The sequence below is a fragment of the Rhinoderma darwinii genome, chromosome 2 (assembly GCF_050947455.1).
Source record: "Rhinoderma darwinii isolate aRhiDar2 chromosome 2, aRhiDar2.hap1, whole genome shotgun sequence".
NCBI lineage: Eukaryota > Metazoa > Chordata > Amphibia > Anura > Rhinodermatidae > Rhinoderma > Rhinoderma darwinii.
In genome coordinates, this window is record NC_134688.1 from 207347473 (window position 1) to 207374883 (window position 27411).

At 35.7% G+C, this 27411-nt stretch overlaps 1 protein-coding gene across 7 annotated transcripts in view; it reads left to right on the forward strand.

The window, feature by feature from the left end:
- TXNL4B (thioredoxin like 4B) overlaps positions 1 to 25602 on the forward strand; it is a 46973-nt gene extending 21371 nt beyond the window's left edge. For 6 of the 7 annotated variants that reach the window (XM_075852767.1, XM_075852766.1, XM_075852770.1 and 3 more), the window contains 3 exons: positions 22908 to 23068; positions 23830 to 23981; positions 25219 to 25602. In XM_075852767.1, coding sequence (XP_075708882.1) covers positions 22937 to 23068; positions 23830 to 23981; positions 25219 to 25384 — 450 coding nt within the window. In that variant the 5' untranslated portion in view covers positions 22908 to 22936 and the 3' untranslated portion in view covers positions 25385 to 25602. Of the gene's footprint in view, positions 1 to 22907; positions 23069 to 23317; positions 23424 to 23829; positions 23982 to 25218 lie in introns of those variants that run through there. The other variant, XM_075852772.1, reaches the window with a different exon arrangement.
- Positions 25603 to 27411: the final 1809 nt, after the last annotated feature.

The window sequence follows — 27411 nt, forward strand, 5'->3', positions numbered from 1 at the left end:
TACAAGCAGTATAGTCCTATATGTAAAGTCACTATATACCTTATACCAGAACTCAGTATACACCACAATACAATTAGTATAGTCCTATATGTAAAGTCACTATATACCTTATACCAGTGCTCAGTATACACCACATAATACAAGCAGTATAGTCCTATATGTAAAGTCACTATATACCTTATACCAGAGCTCAGTATACACCACATAATACAAGCAGTATAGTCCTATATGTAAAGTCACTATATACCTTATACCAGTGCTCCATATACACCACATAATACAAGCAGTATAGTCCTATATGTAAAGCCACTATATACCTTATACCAGTGCTCCATATACACCACATAATACAAGCAGTATAGTCCTATATGTAAAGTCACTATATACCTTATACTAGTGCTCAGTATACACCACAATACAAGCAGTATAGTCCTATATGTAAAGTCACTATATACCTTATACTAGTGCTCAGTATACACCACATAATACAAGCAGTATAGTCCTATATGTAAAGTCACTATATACCTTATACTAGTGCTCAGTATACACCACATAATACAAGCAGTATAGTCCTATATGTAAAGTCACTATATACCTTATACCAGAGCTCAGTATACACCACATAATACAAGCAGTATAGTCCTATATGTAAAGTCACTATATACCTTATACCAGAGCTCAGTATACACCACATAATACAAGCAGTATAGTCCTATATGTAAAGTCACTATATACCTTATACCAGTGCTCCATATACACCACATAATACAAGCAGTATAGTCCTATATGTAAAGCCACTATATACCTTATACCAGTGCTCCATATACACCACATAATACAAGCAGTATAGTCCTATATGTAAAGTCACTATATACCTTATACTAGTGCTCAGTATACACCACAATACAAGCAGTATAGTCCTATATGTAAAGTCACTATATACCTTATACTAGTGCTCAGTATACACCACATAATACAAGCAGTATAGTCCTATATGTAAAGTCACTATATACCTTATACTAGTGCTCAGTATACACCACATAATACAAGCAGTATAGTCCTATATGTAAAGTCACTATATACCTTATACCAGAGCTCAGTATACACCACATAATACAAGCAGTATAGTCCTATATGTAAAGTCACTATATACCTTATACCAGAGCTCAGTATACACCACATAATACAAGCAGTATAGTCCTATATGTAAAGTCACTATATACCTTATACCAGAACTCAGTATACACCACAATACAATTAGTATAGTCCTATATGTAAAGTCACTATATACCTTATACCAGTGCTCAGTATACACCACATAATACAAGCAGTATAGTCCTATATGTAAAGCCACTATATACCTTATACCAGTGCTCAGTATACACCACATAATACAAGCAGTATAGTCCTATATGTAAAGTCACTATATGCCTTATACCAGTGCTCAGTATACACCACATAATACAAGCAGTATAGTCCTGTATGTAAAGTCACTATATACCTTATACCAGTGCTCCATATACACCACATAATACAAGCAGTATAGTCCTGTATGTAAAGTCACTATATACCTTATACCAGTGCTCCATATACACCACATAATACAAGCAGTATAGTCCTATATGTAAAGCCACTATATACCTTATACCAGTGCTCAGTATACACCACATAATACAAGCAGTATAGTCCTATATGTAAAGTCACTATATACCTTATACCAGTGCTCAGTATACACCACATAATACAAGCAGTATAGTCCTATATGTAAAGTCACTATATACCTTATACCAGTGCTCAGTATACACCACATAATACAAGCAGTATAGTCCTATATGTAAAGTCACTATATACCTTATACCAGTGCTCCATATACACCACATAATACAAGCAGTATAGTCCTATATGTAAAGCCACTATATACCTTATACCAGTGCTCAGTATACACCACATAATACAAGCAGTATAGTCCTATATGTAAAGTCACTATATACCTTATACCAGAGCTCAGTATACACCACATAATACAAGCAGTATAGTCCTATATGTAAAGTCACTATATGCCTTATACCAGAGCTCAGTATACACCACATAATACAAGCAGTATAATCCTATATGTAAAGTCACTATATACCAGTGCTCAGTATACGCCACATAATACAAGCAGTATAGTCCTATATGTAAAGCCACTATATACCTTATACCAGTGCTCAGTATACACCACATAATACAAGCAGTATAATCCTATATGTAAAGCCACTATATACCTTATACCAGTGCTCAGTATACACCACATAATACAAGCAGTATAGTCCTATATGTAAAGTCACTATATACCTTATACCAGTGCTCCATATACACCACATAATACAAGCAGTATAGTCCTATATGTAAAGTCACTATATACCAGTGCTCAGTATACGCCACATAATACAAGCAGTATAGTCCTATATGTAAAGCCACTATATACCTTATACCAGTGCTCAGTATACACCACATAATACAAGCAGTATAGTCCTATATGTAAAGCCACTATATACCTTATACCAGTGCTCCATATACACCACATAATACAAGCAGTATAGTCCTATATGTAAAGCCACTATATACCTTATACCAGTGCTCAGTATACACCACATAATACAAGCAGTATAGTCCTATATGTAAAGTCACTATATACCTTATACCAGTGCTCAGTATACACCACATAATACAAGCAGTATAGTCCTATATGTAAAGTCACTATATACCTTATACCAGTGCTCAGTATACACCACATAATACAAGCAGTATAGTCCTATATGTAAAGTCACTATATACCTTATACCAGTGCTCCATATACACCACATAATACAAGCAGTATAGTCCTATATGTAAAGCCACTATATACCTTATACCAGTGCTCAGTATACACCACATAATACAAGCAGTATAGTCCTATATGTAAAGTCACTATATACCTTATACCAGAGCTCAGTATACACCACATAATACAAGCAGTATAGTCCTATATGTAAAGTCACTATATGCCTTATACCAGAGCTCAGTATACACCACATAATACAAGCAGTATAATCCTATATGTAAAGTCACTATATACCAGTGCTCAGTATACGCCACATAATACAAGCAGTATAGTCCTATATGTAAAGCCACTATATACCTTATACCAGTGCTCAGTATACACCACATAATACAAGCAGTATAGTCCTATATGTAAAGCCACTATATACCTTATACCAGTGCTCCATATACACCACATAATACAAGCAGTATAGTCCTATATGTAAAGCCACTATATACCTTATACCAGTGCTCAGTATACACCACATAATACAAGCAGTATAGTCCTATATGTAAAGTCACTATATACCTTATACCAGTGCTCAGTATACACCACATAATACAAGCAGTATAGTCCTATATGTAAAGTCACTATATACCTTATACCAGTGCTCAGTATACACCACATAATACAAGCAGTATAGTCCTATATGTAAAGTCACTATATACCTTATACCAGTGCTCAGTATACACCACATAATACAAGCAGTATAGTCCTATATGTAAAGCCACTATATACCTTATACCAGTGCTCAGTATACACCACATAATACAAGCAGTATAGTCCTATATGTAAAGCCACTATATACCTTATACCAGTGCTCCATATACACCACATAATACAAGCAGTATAGTCCTATATGTAAAGTCACTATATACCTTATACCAGTGCTCAGTATACACCACATAATACAAGCAGTATAGTCCTATATGTAAAGTCACTATATACCTTATACCAGTGCTCAGTATACACCACATAATACAAGCAGTATAGTCCTATATGTAAAGCCACTATATACCTTATACCAGTGCTCAGTATACACCACATAATACAAGCAGTATAGTCCTATATGTAAAGCCACTATATACCTTATACCAGTGCTCCATATACACCACATAATACAAGCAGTATAGTCCTATATGTAAAGTCACTATATACCTTATACCAGTGCTCCATATACACCACATAATACAAGCAGTATAGTCCTATATGTAAAGCCACTATATACCTTATACCAGTGCTCAGTATACACCACATAATACAAGCAGTATAGTCCTATATGTAAAGCCACTATATACCTTATACCAGTGCTCAGTATACACCACATAATACAAGCAGTATAGTCCTATAAGTAAAGCCACTATATACCTTATACCAGTGCTCCATATACACCACATAATACAAGCAGTATAGTCCTATATGTAAAGTCACTATATACCTTATACTAGTGCTCAGTATACACCACATAATACAAGCAGTATAGTCCTATATGTAAAGTCACTATATACCTTATACTAGTGCTCAGTATACACCACATAATACAAGCAGTATAGTCCTATATGTAAAGTCACTATATACCTTATACTAGTGCTCAGTATACACCACATAATACAAGCAGTATAGTCCTATATGTAAAGTCACTATATACCTTATACCAGAGCTCAGTATACACCACATAATACAAGCAGTATAGTCCTATATGTAAAGTCACTATATACCTTATACCAGAGCTCAGTATACACCACATAATACAAGCAGTATAGTCCTATATGTAAAGTCACTATATGCCTTATACCAGAGCTCAGTATACACCACATAATACAAGCAGTATAATCCTATATGTAAAGTCACTATATACCAGTGCTCAGTATACGCCACATAATACAAGCAGTATAGTCCTATATGTAAAGCCACTATATACCTTATACCAGTGCTCAGTATACACCACATAATACAAGCAGTATAGTCCTATATGTAAAGCCACTATATACCTTATACCAGTGCTCCATATACACCACATAATACAAGCAGTATAGTCCTATATGTAAAGCCACTATATACCTTATACCAGTGCTCAGTATACACCACATAATACAAGCAGTATAGTCCTATATGTAAAGTCACTATATACCTTATTCCAGTGCTCAGTATACACCACATAATACAAGCAGTATAGTCCTATATGTAAAGTCACTATATACCTTATACCAGTGCTCAGTATACACCACATAATACAAGCAGTATAGTCCTGTATGTAAAGTCACTATATACCTTATACCAGTGCTCCATATACACCACATAATACAAGCAGTATAGTCCTATATGTAAAGCCACTATATACCTTATACCAGTGCTCAGTATACACCACATAATACAAGCAGTATAGTCCTATATGTAAAGTCACTATATACCTTATACCAGTGCTCAGTATACACCACATAATACAAGCAGTATAGTCCTATATGTAAAGTCACTATATACCTTATACCAGAGCTCAGTATACACCACATAATACAAGCAGTATAGTCCTATATGTAAAGTCACTATATACCTTATACCAGAGCTCAGTATACACCACATAATACAAGCAGTATAGTCCTATATGTAAAGTCACTATATACCTTATACCAGTGCTCCATATACACCACATAATACAAGCAGTATAGTCCTATATGTAAAGCCACTATATACCTTATACCAGTGCTCCATATACACCACATAATACAAGCAGTATAGTCCTATATGTAAAGTCACTATATACCTTATACTAGTGCTCAGTATACACCACAATACAAGCAGTATAGTCCTATATGTAAAGTCACTATATACCTTATACTAGTGCTCAGTATACACCACATAATACAAGCAGTATAGTCCTATATGTAAAGTCACTATATACCTTATACTAGTGCTCAGTATACACCACATAATACAAGCAGTATAGTCCTATATGTAAAGTCACTATATACCTTATACCAGAGCTCAGTATACACCACATAATACAAGCAGTATAGTCCTATATGTAAAGTCACTATATACCTTATACCAGAGCTCAGTATACACCACATAATACAAGCAGTATAGTCCTATATGTAAAGTCACTATATACCTTATACCAGAACTCAGTATACACCACAATACAATTAGTATAGTCCTATATGTAAAGTCACTATATACCTTATACCAGTGCTCAGTATACACCACATAATACAAGCAGTATAGTCCTATATGTAAAGCCACTATATACCTTATACCAGTGCTCAGTATACACCACATAATACAAGCAGTATAGTCCTATATGTAAAGCCACTATATACCTTATACCAGTGCTCAGTATACACCACATAATACAAGCAGTATAGTCCTATATGTAAAGCCACTATATACCTTATACCAGTGCTCCATATACACCACATAATACAAGCAGTATAGTCCTATATGTAAAGTCACTATATACCTTATACTAGTGCTCAGTATACACCACATAATACAAGCAGTATAATCCTATATGTAAAGTCACTATATACCAGTGCTCAGTATACGCCACATAATACAAGCAGTATAGTCCTATATGTAAAGCCACTATATACCTTATACCAGTGCTCAGTATACACCACATAATACAAGCAGTATAGTCCTATATGTAAAGTCACTATATACCTTATACCAGTGCTCAGTATACACCACATAATACAAGCAGTATAGTCCTATATGTAAAGTCACTATATACCTTATACCAGTGCTCAGTATACACCACATAATACAAGCAGTATAGTCCTATATGTAAAGTCACTATATACCTTATACCAGTGCTCCATATACACCACATAATACAAGCAGTATAGTCCTATATGTAAAGCCACTATATACCTTATACCAGTGCTCAGTATACACCACATAATACAAGCAGTATAGTCCTATATGTAAAGTCACTATATACCTTATACCAGAGCTCAGTATACACCACATAATACAAGCAGTATAGTCCTATATGTAAAGTCACTATATGCCTTATACCAGAGCTCAGTATACACCACATAATACAAGCAGTATAATCCTATATGTAAAGTCACTATATACCAGTGCTCAGTATACGCCACATAATACAAGCAGTATAGTCCTATATGTAAAGCCACTATATACCTTATACCAGTTCTCAGTATACACCACATAATACAAGCAGTATAGTCCTATATGTAAAGCCACTATATACCTTATACCAGTGCTCCATATACACCACATAATACAAGCAGTATAGTCCTATATGTAAAGCCACTATATACCTTATACCAGTGCTCAGTATACACCACATAATACAAGCAGTATAGTCCTATATGTAAAGTCACTATATACCTTATACCAGTGCTCAGTATACACCACATAATACAAGCAGTATAGTCCTATATGTAAAGTCACTATATACCTTATACCAGTGCTCAGTATACACCACATAATACAAGCAGTATAGTCCTATATGTAAAGTCACTATATACCTTATACCAGTGCTCCATATACACCACATAATACAAGCAGTATAGTCCTATATGTAAAGCCACTATATACCTTATACCAGAGCTCAGTATACACTACATAATACAAGCAGTATAGTCCTATATGTAAAGCCACTATATACCTTATACCAGTGCTCAGTATACACCACATAATACAAGCAGTATAGTCCTATATGTAAAGTCACTATATACCTTATACCAGTGCTCAGTATACACCACATAATACAAGCAGTATAGTCCTATATGTAAAGTCACTATATACCTTATACCAGAGCTCAGTATACACCACATAATACAAGCAGTATAGTCCTATATGTAAAGTCACTATATACCTTATACCAGAGCTCAGTATACACCACATAATACAAGCAGTATAGTCCTATATGTAAAGTCACTATATACCTTATACCAGTGCTCCATATACACCACATAATACAAGCAGTATAGTCCTATATGTAAAGCCACTATATACCTTATACCAGTGCTCAGTATACACCACATAATACAAGCAGTATAGTCCTATATGTAAAGCCACTATATACCTTATACCAGTGCTCAGTATACACCACATAATACAAGCAGTATAGTCCTATATGTAAAGCCACTATATACCTTATACCAGTGCTCCATATACACCACATAATACAAGCAGTATAGTCCTATATGTAAAGCCACTATATACCTTATACCAGTGCTCAGTATACACCACATAATACAAGCAGTATAGTCCTATATGTAAAGCCACTATATACCTTATACCAGTGCTCAGTATACACCACATAATACAAGCAGTATAGTCCTATAAGTAAAGCCACTATATACCTTATACCAGTGCTCCATATACACCACATAATACAAGCAGTATAGTCCTATAAGTAAAGCCACTATATACCTTATACTAGTGCTCAGTATACACCACATAATACAAGCAGTATAGTCCTATATGTAAAGTCACTATATACCTTATACTAGTGCTCAGTATACACCACATAATACAAGCAGTATAGTCCTATATGTAAAGTCACTATATACCTTATACTAGTGCTCAGTATACACCACATAATACAAGCAGTATAGTCCTATATGTAAAGTCACTATATACCTTATACTAGTGCTCAGTATACACCACATAATACAAGCAGTATAGTCCTATATGTAAAGTCACTATATACCTTATACCAGAGCTCAGTATACACCACATAATACAAGCAGTATAGTCCTATATGTAAAGTCACTATATGCCTTATACCAGAGCTCAGTATACACCACATAATACAAGCAGTATAATCCTATATGTAAAGTCACTATATACCAGTGCTCAGTATACGCCACATAATACAAGCAGTATAGTCCTATATGTAAAGCCACTATATACCTTATACCAGTGCTCAGTATACACCACATAATACAAGCAGTATAGTCCTATATGTAAAGCCACTATATACCTTATACCAGTGCTCCATATACACCACATAATACAAGCAGTATAGTCCTATATGTAAAGCCACTATATACCTTATACCAGTGCTCAGTATACACCACATAATACAAGCAGTATAGTCCTATATGTAAAGTCACTATATACCTTATACCAGTGCTCAGTATACACCACATAATACAAGCAGTATAGTCCTATATGTAAAGTCACTATATACCTTATACCAGTGCTCAGTATACACCACATAATACAAGCAGTATAGTCCTGTATGTAAAGTCACTATATACCTTATACCAGTGCTCAGTATACACCACATAATACAAGCAGTATAGTCCTGTATGTAAAGTCACTATATACCTTATACCAGAGCTCAGTATACACCACATAATACAAGCAGTATAGTCCTATATGTAAAGTCACTATATGCCTTATACCAGAGCTCAGTATACACCACATAATACAAGCAGTATAATCCTATATGTAAAGTCACTATATACCAGTGCTCAGTATACGCCACATAATACAAGCAGTATAGTCCTATATGTAAAGCCACTATATACCTTATACCAGTGCTCAGTATACACCACATAATACAAGCAGTATAGTCCTATATGTAAAGCCACTATATACCTTATACCAGTGCTCCATATACACCACATAATACAAGCAGTATAGTCCTATATGTAAAGCCACTATATACCTTATACCAGTGCTCAGTATACACCACATAATACAAGCAGTATAGTCCTATATGTAAAGTCACTATATACCTTATACCAGTGCTCAGTATACACCACATAATACAAGCAGTATAGTCCTATATGTAAAGTCACTATATACCTTATACCAGTGCTCAGTATACACCACATAATACAAGCAGTATAGTCCTGTATGTAAAGTCACTATATACCTTATACCAGTGCTCCATATACACCACATAATACAAGCAGTATAGTCCTATATGTAAAGCCACTATATACCTTATACCAGTGCTCAGTATACACCACATAATACAAGCAGTATAGTCCTATATGTAAAGTCACTATATACCTTATACCAGTGCTCAGTATACACCACATAATACAAGCAGTATAGTCCTATATGTAAAGTCACTATATACCTTATACCAGAGCTCAGTATACACCACATAATACAAGCAGTATAGTCCTATATGTAAAGTCACTATATACCTTATACCAGAGCTCAGTATACACCACATAATACAAGCAGTATAGTCCTATATGTAAAGTCACTATATACCTTATACCAGAGCTCAGTATACACCACATAATACAAGCAGTATAGTCCTATATATAAAGTCACTATATACCTTATACCAGTGCTCAGTATACACCACATAATACAAGCAGTATAGTCCTATATGTAAAGTCACTATATACCTTATACCAGTGCTCAGTATACACCACATAATACAAGCAGTATAGTCCTATATGTAAAGTCACTATATACCTTATACCAGTGCTCAGTATACACCACATAATACAAGCAGTATAGTCCTATATGTAAAGTCACTATATACCTTATACCAGTGCTCCATATACACCACATAATACAAGCAGTATAGTCCTATATGTAAAGCCACTATATACCTTATACCAGTGCTCAGTATACACCACATAATACAAGCAGTATAGTCCTATATGTAAAGTCACTATATACCTTATACCAGAGCTCAGTATACACCACATAATACAAGCAGTATAGTCCTATATGTAAAGTCACTATATGCCTTATACCAGAGCTCAGTATACACCACATAATACAAGCAGTATAATCCTATATGTAAAGTCACTATATACCAGTGCTCAGTATACGCCACATAATACAAGCAGTATAGTCCTATATGTAAAGCCACTATATACCTTATACCAGTGCTCAGTATACACCACATAATACAAGCAGTATAATCCTATATGTAAAGCCACTATATACCTTATACCAGTGCTCAGTATACACCACATAATACAAGCAGTATAGTCCTATATGTAAAGTCACTATATACCTTATACCAGTGCTCCATATACACCACATAATACAAGCAGTATAGTCCTATATGTAAAGTCACTATATACCAGTGCTCAGTATACGCCACATAATACAAGCAGTATAGTCCTATATGTAAAGCCACTATATACCTTATACCAGTGCTCAGTATACACCACATAATACAAGCAGTATAGTCCTATATGTAAAGCCACTATATACCTTATACCAGTGCTCCATATACACCACATAATACAAGCAGTATAGTCCTATATGTAAAGCCACTATATACCTTATACCAGTGCTCAGTATACACCACATAATACAAGCAGTATAGTCCTATATGTAAAGTCACTATATACCTTATACCAGTGCTCAGTATACACCACATAATACAAGCAGTATAGTCCTATATGTAAAGTCACTATATACCTTATACCAGTGCTCAGTATACACCACATAATACAAGCAGTATAGTCCTATATGTAAAGTCACTATATACCTTATACCAGTGCTCCATATACACCACATAATACAAGCAGTATAGTCCTATATGTAAAGCCACTATATACCTTATACCAGTGCTCAGTATACACCACATAATACAAGCAGTATAGTCCTATATGTAAAGTCACTATATACCTTATACCAGAGCTCAGTATACACCACATAATACAAGCAGTATAGTCCTATATGTAAAGTCACTATATGCCTTATACCAGAGCTCAGTATACACCACATAATACAAGCAGTATAATCCTATATGTAAAGTCACTATATACCAGTGCTCAGTATACGCCACATAATACAAGCAGTATAGTCCTATATGTAAAGCCACTATATACCTTATACCAGTGCTCAGTATACACCACATAATACAAGCAGTATAGTCCTATATGTAAAGCCACTATATACCTTATACCAGTGCTCCATATACACCACATAATACAAGCAGTATAGTCCTATATGTAAAGCCACTATATACCTTATACCAGTGCTCAGTATACACCACATAATACAAGCAGTATAGTCCTATATGTAAAGTCACTATATACCTTATACCAGTGCTCAGTATACACCACATAATACAAGCAGTATAGTCCTATATGTAAAGTCACTATATACCTTATACCAGTGCTCAGTATACACCACATAATACAAGCAGTATAGTCCTATATGTAAAGTCACTATATACCTTATACCAGTGCTCAGTATACACCACATAATACAAGCAGTATAGTCCTATATGTAAAGCCACTATATACCTTATACCAGTGCTCAGTATACACCACATAATACAAGCAGTATAGTCCTATATGTAAAGCCACTATATACCTTATACCAGTGCTCCATATACACCACATAATACAAGCAGTATAGTCCTATATGTAAAGTCACTATATACCTTATACCAGTGCTCAGTATACACCACATAATACAAGCAGTATAGTCCTATATGTAAAGTCACTATATACCTTATACCAGTGCTCAGTATACACCACATAATACAAGCAGTATAGTCCTATATGTAAAGCCACTATATACCTTATACCAGTGCTCAGTATACACCACATAATACAAGCAGTATAGTCCTATATGTAAAGCCACTATATACCTTATACCAGTGCTCCATATACACCACATAATACAAGCAGTATAGTCCTATATGTAAAGTCACTATATACCTTATACCAGTGCTCCATATATACCACATAATACAAGCAGTATAGTCCTATATGTAAAGCCACTATATACCTTATACCAGTGCTCAGTATACACCACATAATACAAGCAGTATAGTCCTATATGTAAAGCCACTATATACCTTATACCAGTGCTCAGTATACACCACATAATACAAGCAGTATAGTCCTATAAGTAAAGCCACTATATACCTTATACCAGTGCTCCATATACACCACATAATACAAGCAGTATAGTCCTATATGTAAAGTCACTATATACCTTATACTAGTGCTCAGTATACACCACATAATACAAGCAGTATAGTCCTATATGTAAAGTCACTATATACCTTATACTAGTGCTCAGTATACACCACATAATACAAGCAGTATAGTCCTATATGTAAAGTCACTATATACCTTATACTAGTGCTCAGTATACACCACATAATACAAGCAGTATAGTCCTATATGTAAAGTCACTATATACCTTATACCAGAGCTCAGTATACACCACATAATACAAGCAGTATAGTCCTATATGTAAAGTCACTATATACCTTATACCAGAGCTCAGTATACACCACATAATACAAGCAGTATAGTCCTATATGTAAAGTCACTATATGCCTTATACCAGAGCTCAGTATACACCACATAATACAAGCAGTATAATCCTATATGTAAAGTCACTATATACCAGTGCTCAGTATACGCCACATAATACAAGCAGTATAGTCCTATATGTAAAGCCACTATATACCTTATACCAGTGCTCAGTATACACCACATAATACAAGCAGTATAGTCCTATATGTAAAGCCACTATATACCTTATACCAGTGCTCCATATACACCACATAATACAAGCAGTATAGTCCTATATGTAAAGCCACTATATACCTTATACCAGTGCTCAGTATACACCACATAATACAAGCAGTATAGTCCTATATGTAAAGTCACTATATACCTTATACCAGTGCTCAGTATACACCACATAATACAAGCAGTATAGTCCTATATGTAAAGTCACTATATACCTTATACCAGTGCTCAGTATACACCACATAATACAAGCAGTATAGTCCTGTATGTAAAGTCACTATATACCTTATACCAGTGCTCCATATACACCACATAATACAAGCAGTATAGTCCTATATGTAAAGCCACTATATACCTTATACCAGTGCTCAGTATACACCACATAATACAAGCAGTATAGTCCTATATGTAAAGTCACTATATACCTTATACCAGTGCTCAGTATACACCACATAATACAAGCAGTATAGTCCTATATGTAAAGTCACTATATACCTTATACCAGAGCTCAGTATACACCACATAATACAAGCAGTATAGTCCTATATGTAAAGTCACTATATACCTTATACCAGAGCTCAGTATACACCACATAATACAAGCAGTATAGTCCTATATGTAAAGTCACTATATACCTTATACCAGTGCTCCATATACACCACATAATACAAGCAGTATAGTCCTATATGTAAAGCCACTATATACCTTATACCAGTGCTCCATATACACCACATAATACAAGCAGTATAGTCCTATATGTAAAGTCACTATATACCTTATACTAGTGCTCAGTATACACCACAATACAAGCAGTATAGTCCTATATGTAAAGTCACTATATACCTTATACTAGTGCTCAGTATACACCACATAATACAAGCAGTATAGTCCTATATGTAAAGTCACTATATACCTTATACTAGTGCTCAGTATACACCACATAATACAAGCAGTATAGTCCTATATGTAAAGTCACTATATACCTTATACCAGAGCTCAGTATACACCACATAATACAAGCAGTATAGTCCTATATGTAAAGTCACTATATACCTTATACCAGAGCTCAGTATACACCACATAATACAAGCAGTATAGTCCTATATGTAAAGTCACTATATACCTTATACCAGAACTCAGTATACACCACAATACAATTAGTATAGTCCTATATGTAAAGTCACTATATACCTTATACCAGTGCTCAGTATACACCACATAATACAAGCAGTATAGTCCTATATGTAAAGCCACTATATACCTTATACCAGTGCTCAGTATACACCACATAATACAAGCAGTATAGTCCTATATGTAAAGCCACTATATACCTTATACCAGTGCTCAGTATACACCACATAATACAAGCAGTATAGTCCTATATGTAAAGCCACTATATACCTTATACCAGTGCTCCATATACACCACATAATACAAGCAGTATAGTCCTATATGTAAAGTCACTATATACCTTATACTAGTGCTCAGTATACACCACATAATACAAGCAGTATAATCCTATATGTAAAGTCACTATATACCAGTGCTCAGTATACGCCACATAATACAAGCAGTATAGTCCTATATGTAAAGCCACTATATACCTTATACCAGTGCTCAGTATACACCACATAATACAAGCAGTATAGTCCTATATGTAAAGCCACTATATACCTTATACCAGTGCTCCATATACACCACATAATACAAGCAGTATAGTCCTATATGTAAAGCCACTATATACCTTATACCAGTGCTCAGTATACACCACATAATACAAGCAGTATAGTCCTATATGTAAAGTCACTATATACCTTATACCAGTGCTCAGTATACACCACATAATACAAGCAGTATAGTCCTATATGTAAAGTCACTATATACCTTATACCAGTGCTCAGTATACACCACATAATACAAGCAGTATAGTCCTATATGTAAAGTCACTATATACCTTATACCAGTGCTCCATATACACCACATAATACAAGCAGTATAGTCCTATATGTAAAGCCACTATATACCTTATACCAGTGCTCAGTATACACCACATAATACAAGCAGTATAGTCCTATATGTAAAGTCACTATATACCTTATACCAGAGCTCAGTATACACCACATAATACAAGCAGTATAGTCCTATATGTAAAGTCACTATATGCCTTATACCAGAGCTCAGTATACACCACATAATACAAGCAGTATAATCCTATATGTAAAGTCACTATATACCAGTGCTCAGTATACGCCACATAATACAAGCAGTATAGTCCTATATGTAAAGCCACTATATACCTTATACCAGTGCTCAGTATACACCACATAATACAAGCAGTATAGTCCTATATGTAAAGCCACTATATACCTTATACCAGTGCTCCATATACACCACATAATACAAGCAGTATAGTCCTATATGTAAAGCCACTATATACCTTATACCAGTGCTCAGTATACACCACATAATACAAGCAGTATAGTCCTATATGTAAAGTCACTATATACCTTATACCAGTGCTCAGTATACACCACATAATACAAGCAGTATAGTCCTATATGTAAAGTCACTATATACCTTATACCAGTGCTCAGTATACACCACATAATACAAGCAGTATAGTCCTATATGTAAAGTCACTATATACCTTATACCAGTGCTCCATATACACCACATAATACAAGCAGTATAGTCCTATATGTAAAGCCACTATATACCTTATACCAGAGCTCAGTATACACTACATAATACAAGCAGTATAGTCCTATATGTAAAGCCACTATATACCTTATACCAGTGCTCAGTATACACCACATAATACAAGCAGTATAGTCCTATATGTAAAGTCACTATATACCTTATACCAGTGCTCCGTATACACCACATAATACAAGCAGTATAGTCCTATATGTAAAGTCACTATATACCTTATACCAGAGCTCAGTATACACCACATAATACAAGCAGTATAGTCCTATATGTAAAGTCACTATATACCTTATACCAGAGCTCAGTATACACCACATAATACAAGCAGTATAGTCCTATATGTAAAGTCACTATATACCTTATACCAGTGCTCCATATACACCACATAATACAAGCAGTATAGTCCTATATGTAAAGCCACTATATACCTTATACCAGTGCTCAGTATACACCACATAATACAAGCAGTATAGTCCTATATGTAAAGCCACTATATACCTTATACCAGTGCTCAGTATACACCACATAATACAAGCAGTATAGTCCTATATGTAAAGCCACTATATACCTTATACCAGTGCTCCATATACACCACATAATACAAGCAGTATAGTCCTATATGTAAAGCCACTATATACCTTATACCAGTGCTCAGTATACACCACATAATACAAGCAGTATAGTCCTATATGTAAAGCCACTATATACCTTATACCAGTGCTCAGTATACACCACATAATACAAGCAGTATAGTCCTATAAGTAAAGCCACTATATACCTTATACCAGTGCTCCATATACACCACATAATACAAGCAGTATAGTCCTATAAGTAAAGCCACTATATACCTTATACTAGTGCTCAGTATACACCACATAATACAAGCAGTATAGTCCTATATGTAAAGTCACTATATACCTTATACTAGTGCTCAGTATACACCACATAATACAAGCAGTATAGTCCTATATGTAAAGTCACTATATACCTTATACTAGTGCTCAGTATACACCACATAATACAAGCAGTATAGTCCTATATGTAAAGTCACTATATACCTTATACTAGTGCTCAGTATACACCACATAATACAAGCAGTATAGTCCTATATGTAAAGTCACTATATACCTTATACCAGAGCTCAGTATACACCACATAATACAAGCAGTATAGTCCTATATGTAAAGTCACTATATGCCTTATACCAGAGCTCAGTATACACCACATAATACAAGCAGTATAATCCTATATGTAAAGTCACTATATACCAGTGCTCAGTATACGCCACATAATACAAGCAGTATAGTCCTATATGTAAAGCCACTATATACCTTATACCAGTGCTCAGTATACACCACATAATACAAGCAGTATAGTCCTATATGTAAAGCCACTATATACCTTATACCAGTGCTCCATATACACCACATAATACAAGCAGTATAGTCCTATATGTAAAGCCACTATATACCTTATACCAGTGCTCAGTATACACCACATAATACAAGCAGTATAGTCCTATATGTAAAGTCACTATATACCTTATACCAGTGCTCAGTATACACCACATAATACAAGCAGTATAGTCCTATATGTAAAGTCACTATATACCTTATACCAGTGCTCAGTATACACCACATAATACAAGCAGTATAGTCCTGTATGTAAAGTCACTATATACCTTATACCAGTGCTCAGTATACACCACATAATACAAGCAGTATAGTCCTGTATGTAAAGTCACTATATACCTTATACCAGAGCTCAGTATACACCACATAATACAAGCAGTATAGTCCTATATGTAAAGTCACTATATGCCTTATACCAGAGCTCAGTATACACCACATAATACAAGCAGTATAATCCTATATGTAAAGTCACTATATACCAGTGCTCAGTATACGCCACATAATACAAGCAGTATAGTCCTATATGTAAAGCCACTATATACCTTATACCAGTGCTCAGTATACACCACATAATACAAGCAGTATAGTCCTATATGTAAAGCCACTATATACCTTATACCAGTGCTCCATATACACCACATAATACAAGCAGTATAGTCCTATATGTAAAGCCACTATATACCTTATACCAGTGCTCAGTATACACCACATAATACAAGCAGTATAGTCCTATATGTAAAGTCACTATATACCTTATACCAGTGCTCAGTATACACCACATAATACAAGCAGTATAGTCCTATATGTAAAGTCACTATATACCTTATACCAGTGCTCAGTATACACCACATAATACAAGCAGTATAGTCCTGTATGTAAAGTCACTATATACCTTATACCAGTGCTCCATATACACCACATAATACAAGCAGTATAGTCCTATATGTAAAGCCACTATATACCTTATACCAGTGCTCAGTATACACCACATAATACAAGCAGTATAGTCCTATATGTAAAGTCACTATATACCTTATACCAGTGCTCAGTATACACCACATAATACAAGCAGTATAGTCCTATATGTAAAGTCACTATATACCTTATACCAGAGCTCAGTATACACCACATAATACAAGCAGTATAGTCCTATATGTAAAGTCACTATATACCTTATACCAGAGCTCAGTATACACCACATAATACAAGCAGTATAGTCCTATATGTAAAGTCACTATATACCTTATACCAGAGCTCAGTATACACCACATAATACAAGCAGTATAGTCCTATATATAAAGTCACTATATACCTTATACCAGTGCTCAGTATACACCACATAATACAAGCAGTATAGTCCTATATGTAAAGTCACTATATACCTTATACCAGTGCTCCATATACACCACATAATACAAGCAGTATAGTCCTATATGTAAAGTCACTATATACCTTATACCAGTGCTCAGTATACACCACATAATACAAGCAGTATAGTCCTATATGTAAAGTCACTATATACCAGTGCTCAGTATACACCACATAATACAAGCAGTATAGTCCTATATGTAAAGTCACTATATACCTTATACCAGAGCTCAGTATACACCACATAATACAAGCAGTATAGTCCTATATGTAAAGTCACTATATACCTTATACCAGAGCTCAGTATACACCACATAATACAAGCAGTATAGTCCTATATATAAAGTCACTATATACCTTATACCAGTGCTCAGTATACACCACATAATACAAGCAGTATAGTCCTATATGTAAAGTCACTATATACCTTATACCAGTGCTCCATATACACCACATAATACAAGCAGTATAGTCCTATATGTAAAGTCACTATATACCTTATACCAGAGCTCAGTATACACCACATAATACAAGCAGTATAGTCCTATATGTAAAGTCACTATATACCTTATACCAGTGCTCCATATACACCACATAATACAAGCAGTATAGTCCTATATGTAAAGCCACTATATACCTTATACCAGTGCTCAGTATACACCACATATAATACAAGCAGTATAGTCCTATATGTAAAGCCACTATATACCTTATACCAGTGCTCAGTATACACCACATAATACAAGCAGTATAGTCCTATATGTAAAGCCACTATATACCTTATACCAGTGCTCCATATACACCACATAATACAAGCAGTATAGTCCTATATGTAAAGTCACTATATACCTTATACTAGTGCTCAGTATACACCACAATACAAGCAGTATAGTCCTATATGTAAAGTCACTATATACCTTATACTAGTGCTCAGTATACACCACATAATACAAGCAGTATAGTCCTATATGTAAAGTCACTATATACCTTATACTAGTGCTCAGTATACACCACATAATACAAGCAGTATAGTCCTATATGTAAAGTCACTATATACCTTATACCAGAGCTCAGTATACACCACATAATACAAGCAGTATAGTCCTATATGTAAAGTCACTATATACCTTATACCAGAGCTCAGTATACACCACATAATACAAGCAGTATAGTCCTATATGTAAAGTCACTATATACCTTATACCAGAACTCAGTATACACCACAATACAATTAGTATAGTCCTATATGTAAAGTCACTATATACCTTATACCAGTGCTCAGTATACACCACATAATACAAGCAGTATAGTCCTATATGTAAAGCCACTATATACCTTATACCAGTGCTCAGTATACACCACATAATACAAGCAGTATAGTCCTATATGTAAAGCCACTATATACCTTATACCAGTGCTCAGTATACACCACATAATACAAGCAGTATAGTCCTATATGTAAAGCCACTATATACCTTATACCAGTGCTCCATATACACCACATAATACAAGCAGTATAGTCCTATATGTAAAGTCACTATATACCTTATACTAGTGCTCAGTATACACCACATAATACAAGCAGTATAGTCCTATATGTAAAGTCACTATATACCTTATACTAGTGCTCAGTATACACCACATAATACAAGCAGTATAGTCCTATATGTAAAGTCACTATATACATTATACCAGAGCTCAGTATACACCACATAATACAAGCAGTATAGTCCTATATGTAAAGTCACTATATACCTTATACCAGAACTCAGTATACACCACATAATACAATCAGTATAGTCCTATATGTAAAGTCACTATATACCTTATACCAGTGCTCAGTATACATCACATAATACAAGCAGTATAGTCCTATATGTAAAGTCACTACCTTATACCAGTGCTCAGTATACACCACATAATACAAGCAGTATAGTCCTATATGTAAAGTCACTATATACCTTATACCAGTGCTCAGTATACACCACATAATACAAGTAGTATAGTCCTATATGTAAAGTCACTATATACCTTATACCAGTGCGCAGTATACACCACATATACAAGCAGTATAGTCCTATATGTAGTCACTATATACCTTATACCAGTGCTCAGTATACACCACATAATACAAGCAGTATAGTCCTATATGTAAAGTCACTATATACCTTATACCAGAGCTCAGTATACACCACATAATACAAGCAGTATAGTCCTATATGTAAAGTCACTATATACCTTATACCAGTGCGCAGTATACACCACATAATACAAGCAGTATAGTCCTATATGTAAAGTCACTATATACCTTATACCAGTGCTCAGTATACACCACATAATACAAGCAGTATAGTCCTATATGTAAAGTCACTATATACCTTATACCAGTGCTCCATATACACCACATAATACAAGCAGTATAGTCCTATATGTAAAGTCACTATATACCTTATACTAGTGCTCAGTATACACCACAATACAAGCAGTATAGTCCTATATGTAAAGTCACTATATACCTTATACTAGTGCTCAGTATACACCACATAATACAAGCAGTATAGTCCTATATGTAAAGTCACTATATACCTTATACCAGTGCTCCATATACACCACATAATACAAGCAGTATAGTCCTATATGTAAAGTCACTATATACCTTATACCAGTGCGCAGTATACACCACATAATACAAGCAGTATAGTCCTATATGTAAAGTCACTATATACCTTATACCAGAGCTCAGGATACACCACATAACACGAGTTACATTATTATTTTTATTTTATTTTTTAAAATCTTCAAATGGCGGAAGGTATATATAGTCTCGTACTTCTACATTTACGCAAATGGGTTTTCTTAACATTCCTTGTAAATATGTCATTGTAACCAGATTTCATCAGCAGTTGAACACTGCAGTGGTGACGTCAGTGCCGCTTTAGTCTGGTGTGCCTGGTCCCCGCAGCTTATACTGTATGCAGCCGGGAAGAAAGAATTATTACTATCTTTGTGGCTGTAAACATTGCTTAAAGAGGCTCTGTCACCAGATTCTCAAATCCCTATCTCCTATTGCATGTGATCGGCGCTGCAATGTTGATAACGGTAATGTGTTTTTTGTTTTTTTTTAAAACGTTCATTTTTGGCCAAGTTATGAGCTGTTTTATATATATGCAAATGAGGTTTTAAATGGACAACTGGGCGTGTTTTTTTTTTCGTATGTCCAACTGGGCGTGTATTGTGTTTTTAACTGGGCGTGTTTACTTGTATGACGCTGACCAATCGGTGACCAGTCAGCGTCATACACTCCTCTCCATTCATTTACACAGCACATAGTGTTCTTACTAGAACGATGTGCAGCCACATACACAAGTGTCCTGATAATGAATACACATGACCATCCAGCCTGGACGTCATGTGTACTCAGAATCCTGACACTTCTGAATCTTTTCTGTGAGATTTCCAGCAAGGGAAACGAAATCTTGTTTACATCGTAATCTCGCGAGTTTACGCGTGGCTTGCTGGAATCTCACAGAAAAGATTCAGAAGTGTCAGGATTCTGAGTACACATGACGTCCAGGCTGGATGGTCATGTGTATTCATTATCAGGACACTTGTGTATGTGGCTGCACATCGTTCTAATAAGAACACTATGTGCTGTGTAAATGAATGGAGAGGAGTGCATGATGCTGATTGGTCACTGATTCGTCAGCATCATACACTTCTATTCACAACGCCCAGTTAGTAAAACAAGTAAACACGCCCAGTTAAAAACACAATACACGCTCAGTTGGACATACGAAAAAAAACACGCACAGTTGTCCATTTCAAAGCTCATTTGCATAAATATAAAATAGCTCATAACTTGGCCAAAAATTAACGTTTTTTTTAAAAAAAAAAACGTTACTGTTATCTACATTGCAGCGCCGATCACATGCAATAGGAGATAGGGATTTGATAATCTGGTGACCGAGCCTCTTTAAGTTACTGCATGAACCCGCCACTGCTGGGTTAGATGTATCCTTCTAGATGGAGAATCCCTTTCAGATAAAACTTCTATGTAATAACAGACCAGATTTGTTATTTTATTAATGTTTGTGCTGCTTTCTCTTTTAGGAACCATCTCAAGCTAAACCTCAAAGATCATGAGTTTTCTTTTGCCAAAACTGAGCAGTAAACGTGACGTAGATCACGCGATAAAGACAACAGCTGAGGTGGTCTTGGTTCTCCGGTTTGGAAGAGATGATGACTCGGTCTGTCTGCAGCTTGATGATATTGTAAGTGTGTGTTTTCTAAACTTCATACATTATGCGGCAGATGTACTAAGACGGGTGCTTCATACGCCAGTCTTCGCTTTCTACGCCTGGAGTAAGATGCGACAGATTTATGAAGTGTGTAACATCTTTCCACTGGCCTGCACCACAGTTGTAATTTATGACCCCCCCCCCCCCCCACCGGACATAAAATGAAAAAAATTATGCTCGCCTCACCGCACCCCTTCAATTCTCCCCAACGGGTCCCCACAGGTTCTCGCTACAGACCGCGTCCTGACGCCAAGCACTGTCAGCATCCTGAGTGCTGCGTCACATACCACGTCTGATGGGACCCGGAGTGGAGAAGCGGAGTGGTGAGGTGAGCATACATATATTTATTTTTTACATTTCTTTAATATTATTGTCCAATGATCGGGTATGAGGCCCGGCACAGGCCCCTACCTTACTATGTCCCACAAAGGGAAATCTACGCCACCTCCTATTTCCTAAACGATTTATGCCATTTTTCTAGTTTAAATTATAATAAAATTTGTCGTGCAGCTGTTGCTTGCCCCCTCTTTCCCCAAAGTGGCGAGGACAGCGTAAAGTGGCCAAAAGTCTACATTTTCAACACTAATTGCAACTTTGGGTTTTTCTTTTCACATCAGAAAACTGTTGTAGGAAGGTTGATAAAAACCCCCCCTCTGTTTGGAAAGTTTCTCCGGCATATTTTGGACACTTTCAATACATGTGACTTTAAATGCGCTCTGTTCCTGTCTTTTCAGCTTGCAAAGACATCACATGACCTGAGTAAAATGGCTGCTATTTATCTTGTTGATGTGGATAAAGTCCCTGTCTACCGACAATACTTTGATATCAGTTATATCCCATCTACTGTCTTTTTCTTCAATGGGCAACATATGAAAGTGGATTATGGGTAATGTGGAATTTTACTGTTTTTGTTTTTTTAAAAATAAGAAATACACATATAACTTCATTGTAATCGAATACAGTAAACAGAAGTGAAAGCCAAGCTTCTCCGGCAAAACCTCATTCCAAAAGGAAGAAAAGTCTAATGCGCTCCATTCTTTTGTGTGCATTGCTGTGTTGGGCTAAAAAAAAAAAAACTGAGCCAAAAACTGCATAGGTGATCCTGGCCTTAACCATAAAAACTATGTCTAAAAAAACTTGTTCAAGGTCACCTGAATATATCCTTAGAGATAAGCACAATTTAAATCTCTAAGCACTTCTCTACCCGATCAGCTCCAAGGATGTCATATAGTAAGTTCATTTAGGCCTCCTTCACACACACATTTTCTGGCAATTTAAACTGCACCAAAAAAACCTCTTCTAAAAACGTGGCGTTTTTAATTTAGTGTCATTTTGTACATGACTTTAATGTAACATCTGGCCGCGCCTAAAACTGCAATAACAAACGTCATTAAAAAAAGGCCATGAAAAATGCCGTGTGTGAATCCAGCCTTAGGCCACTTTTACACGGCAGTATTTAGCTCAGTATTTTGTATCAGTATTCGTAACCCAAAACCAGGAGTGGAACATAAACAGCGAAAAAGTATAATAGAAAGATTTGCACCTCTTGACTCTTGTGAATCCACTCCTGGTTTTGGCTTGCAAATACCGATCAAAATACTACTGTGTGAAAGTGGCCTTAGGCTGTATTCACACACAGCATTTTACTGAATTTTTTTCTGGCATTTTTGTTGGTGTTTTTCTTGGCTTTTTTTTTTAGATCAAAAAATATAGTAAAATATGAAAAGCACTACATACAAAGGCGGGAATCTTTACCTTTTTACCTTAGTAGCATAAAAAAAAACTCACTTGTTTTGCACAAACATTTGTGACTTTATTCACTTTTATGCAGCTCCTGCCACGCTTTAAAAAAATAAAATAAAAAAAAGTAACAGGACAAAACAGTCGGGGTATTTGGGCTGCAGTTCACATATGCCCTAATGCAGCTTTATTACGGCCATGTGAAACCAGCCTATGGGATATTTTATTGTATTCATCAGTAGTCTAGCAAATTCTACAAAGTGCCTGAATGGTAACTAGAAAAGGTGCCGTGTGGTGCGGTTACACAGAGGGGATTACAATGGTCATAGTGGGTTATGGTCATCGCTTATATTAGGGCACTAATGTAACTATTTGTTTTCTAGGTCCCCAGATCATACCAAATTCGTGGGAAGTTTCAAGACCAAACAGGATTTTATTGATCTCATTGAAGTCATTTACAGGGGAGCAATGCGTGGAAAACTTATTGTACGAAGTCCAATAGACCCAAAGGACATTCCAAAATATGACCTTTTATATCAGGACGTTTAGGGTGGCCAAGGACTTTGTAGCCAACATCGTTATTTTATACTGATGTAAAGAAACCTTAGCGAAGACTCTGGGATCTTCAGAGGAGCAGGCTACCATCTTTCTCTTATGGACCTACCTGACAACTGATGCACTCAGCACAAAAATAGGGAAAGAGGCAGCACTCAAAGTGGATACATTTATTCACCCATCAGTGCAGAAGGATTTAGCGGCTCAATGCAGCCTTGGTCAAGCAATATAACACAGACATTTCATGTATTTATACAACCCACAGAGTGAGGAGTTACCATCAGAATTTACATCTAATAAAAGTTAGAACGTATAAGTGAACGATCAACTAGTCAAATCGCCATATACAGTCAACAGAACGCCATTTTTCCTGTTGAAATTGATGGGCAGATGTTTGGGGGCGTTCTGCTTCCGATTTTTCGGCCGAAAATAGCCGTGTGAATATACCCTAACACTGACACTATTGACTGTATATGGCGATTTGACTAGTTGATCGTTCACGTATACGTTCTAACTTTTATTAGATGTAAATTCTGATGGTATCTCCTCACTCTGTGGGTTGTATAAATACATGAAATGTCTGTGTTATATTGCTTGACCAAGGCTGCATTGAGCCGCTAAATCCTTCTGCACTGATGGGTGAACAAATTTATCCTTTTGATACGACTTTTGGAGTGCTGCCCCATTTCCTATTTTTTGTCTACATTTGGAAATTTACAAGTCGGATCCCTGAGGCTTGCATCCAGTTAGGCCCCATGCACTCGACCGTAAAAAATCTCCATAATTGTGGACCGTAACACGGTCCGCAATTTCTGACCCATTCAGTTTTATTAGCCGCAGACACGTTCCGTATCGCTACGTATAGGTGTCTGTGCCGTAGAACTGTACCGCAAAAGAGAGAACATGTTCTTTTTTTTTTTTTTATGTTTTACGGGCCGTGCTCCCATACGGGCTGCGCGGTCGCGGGCAATGATTATGGGCACGGCCGTGTGCACGAGGCCTTACCCTGGAGGTTCTGTTCTACTGGTTGATGCACTCAGCAAATACACCACAACTGTGAAGAATTTTTTATATACACAGACCTTATTTTGAAGATAAGATGTTTTCTTTTCATTTGAATTGTTTATGTAAATACAAGTAAATGTGTAACTTTTCTAATTATATTTCATTACTTTCTGGTAATACATAAAAAATGTGCAAATGTGGAATTTGAATGCGTAACCTCTTTAACCCCTTCCCTCAGCAGACATTTTTCAGTTTTTCATTTTCACTTACTCCTCCCTACCTTATTTCTCCATCGATATAGCCGTATGAGGGCTTGTTTTTTGCGGCACACGTTGAAGTCGTTTTTCATGGCACCATTTATTGTACCATATAATGTAGTGGGAAACTGGGAAAAATTTCTTTGAGTGGTGGAATGGTAAAAAAAAAAACAGTGCCGTTCGCCATACGGAAAAATGTCACGTTAACTTTATTCTGCGGGTCAATATGATTACAGCAAAACAAATTTATATATATATTTTTTTTTTATGTGAGGGCTTATTATTTGCGGGGAGAGCTGTTTTTATTGGTAATGTTATACCATTTTTTTGTGCGAGATGTTGTGACCAAAAAACAGCAATTCTGGCATTCTTAAATATTTTTTTTTTGCTTAGTTCACAATGCAGGTTAAAATTTTTATATTGTAATAGTTCCGTTTTTTTGGGATGCGGCGATGCCAGTTACCTTAAAAATTTTTTTTATTTACATTGCTTTTGAGGGAAATGGGATTTTAACACTTAATATTTTTTTTATATATTAAAACAATATTAAACTGTATTTCACTTTTTTTTTTTTATTCGTTCCCCCAAGGGACTTGAACCAGCTATTTTTAAAGGCTCCTATTAAGCCCTGCCTCTGGCAGGCTGCCATGACAACTGTCTAACGGTTTAGAAGCTACGCTCGCTATTGACTGTGGCGTCTAAGGAATAATCGAGCGAGATCCAGCTCGTGGCACTGAAGTGTCAGCTGCAACAGACACG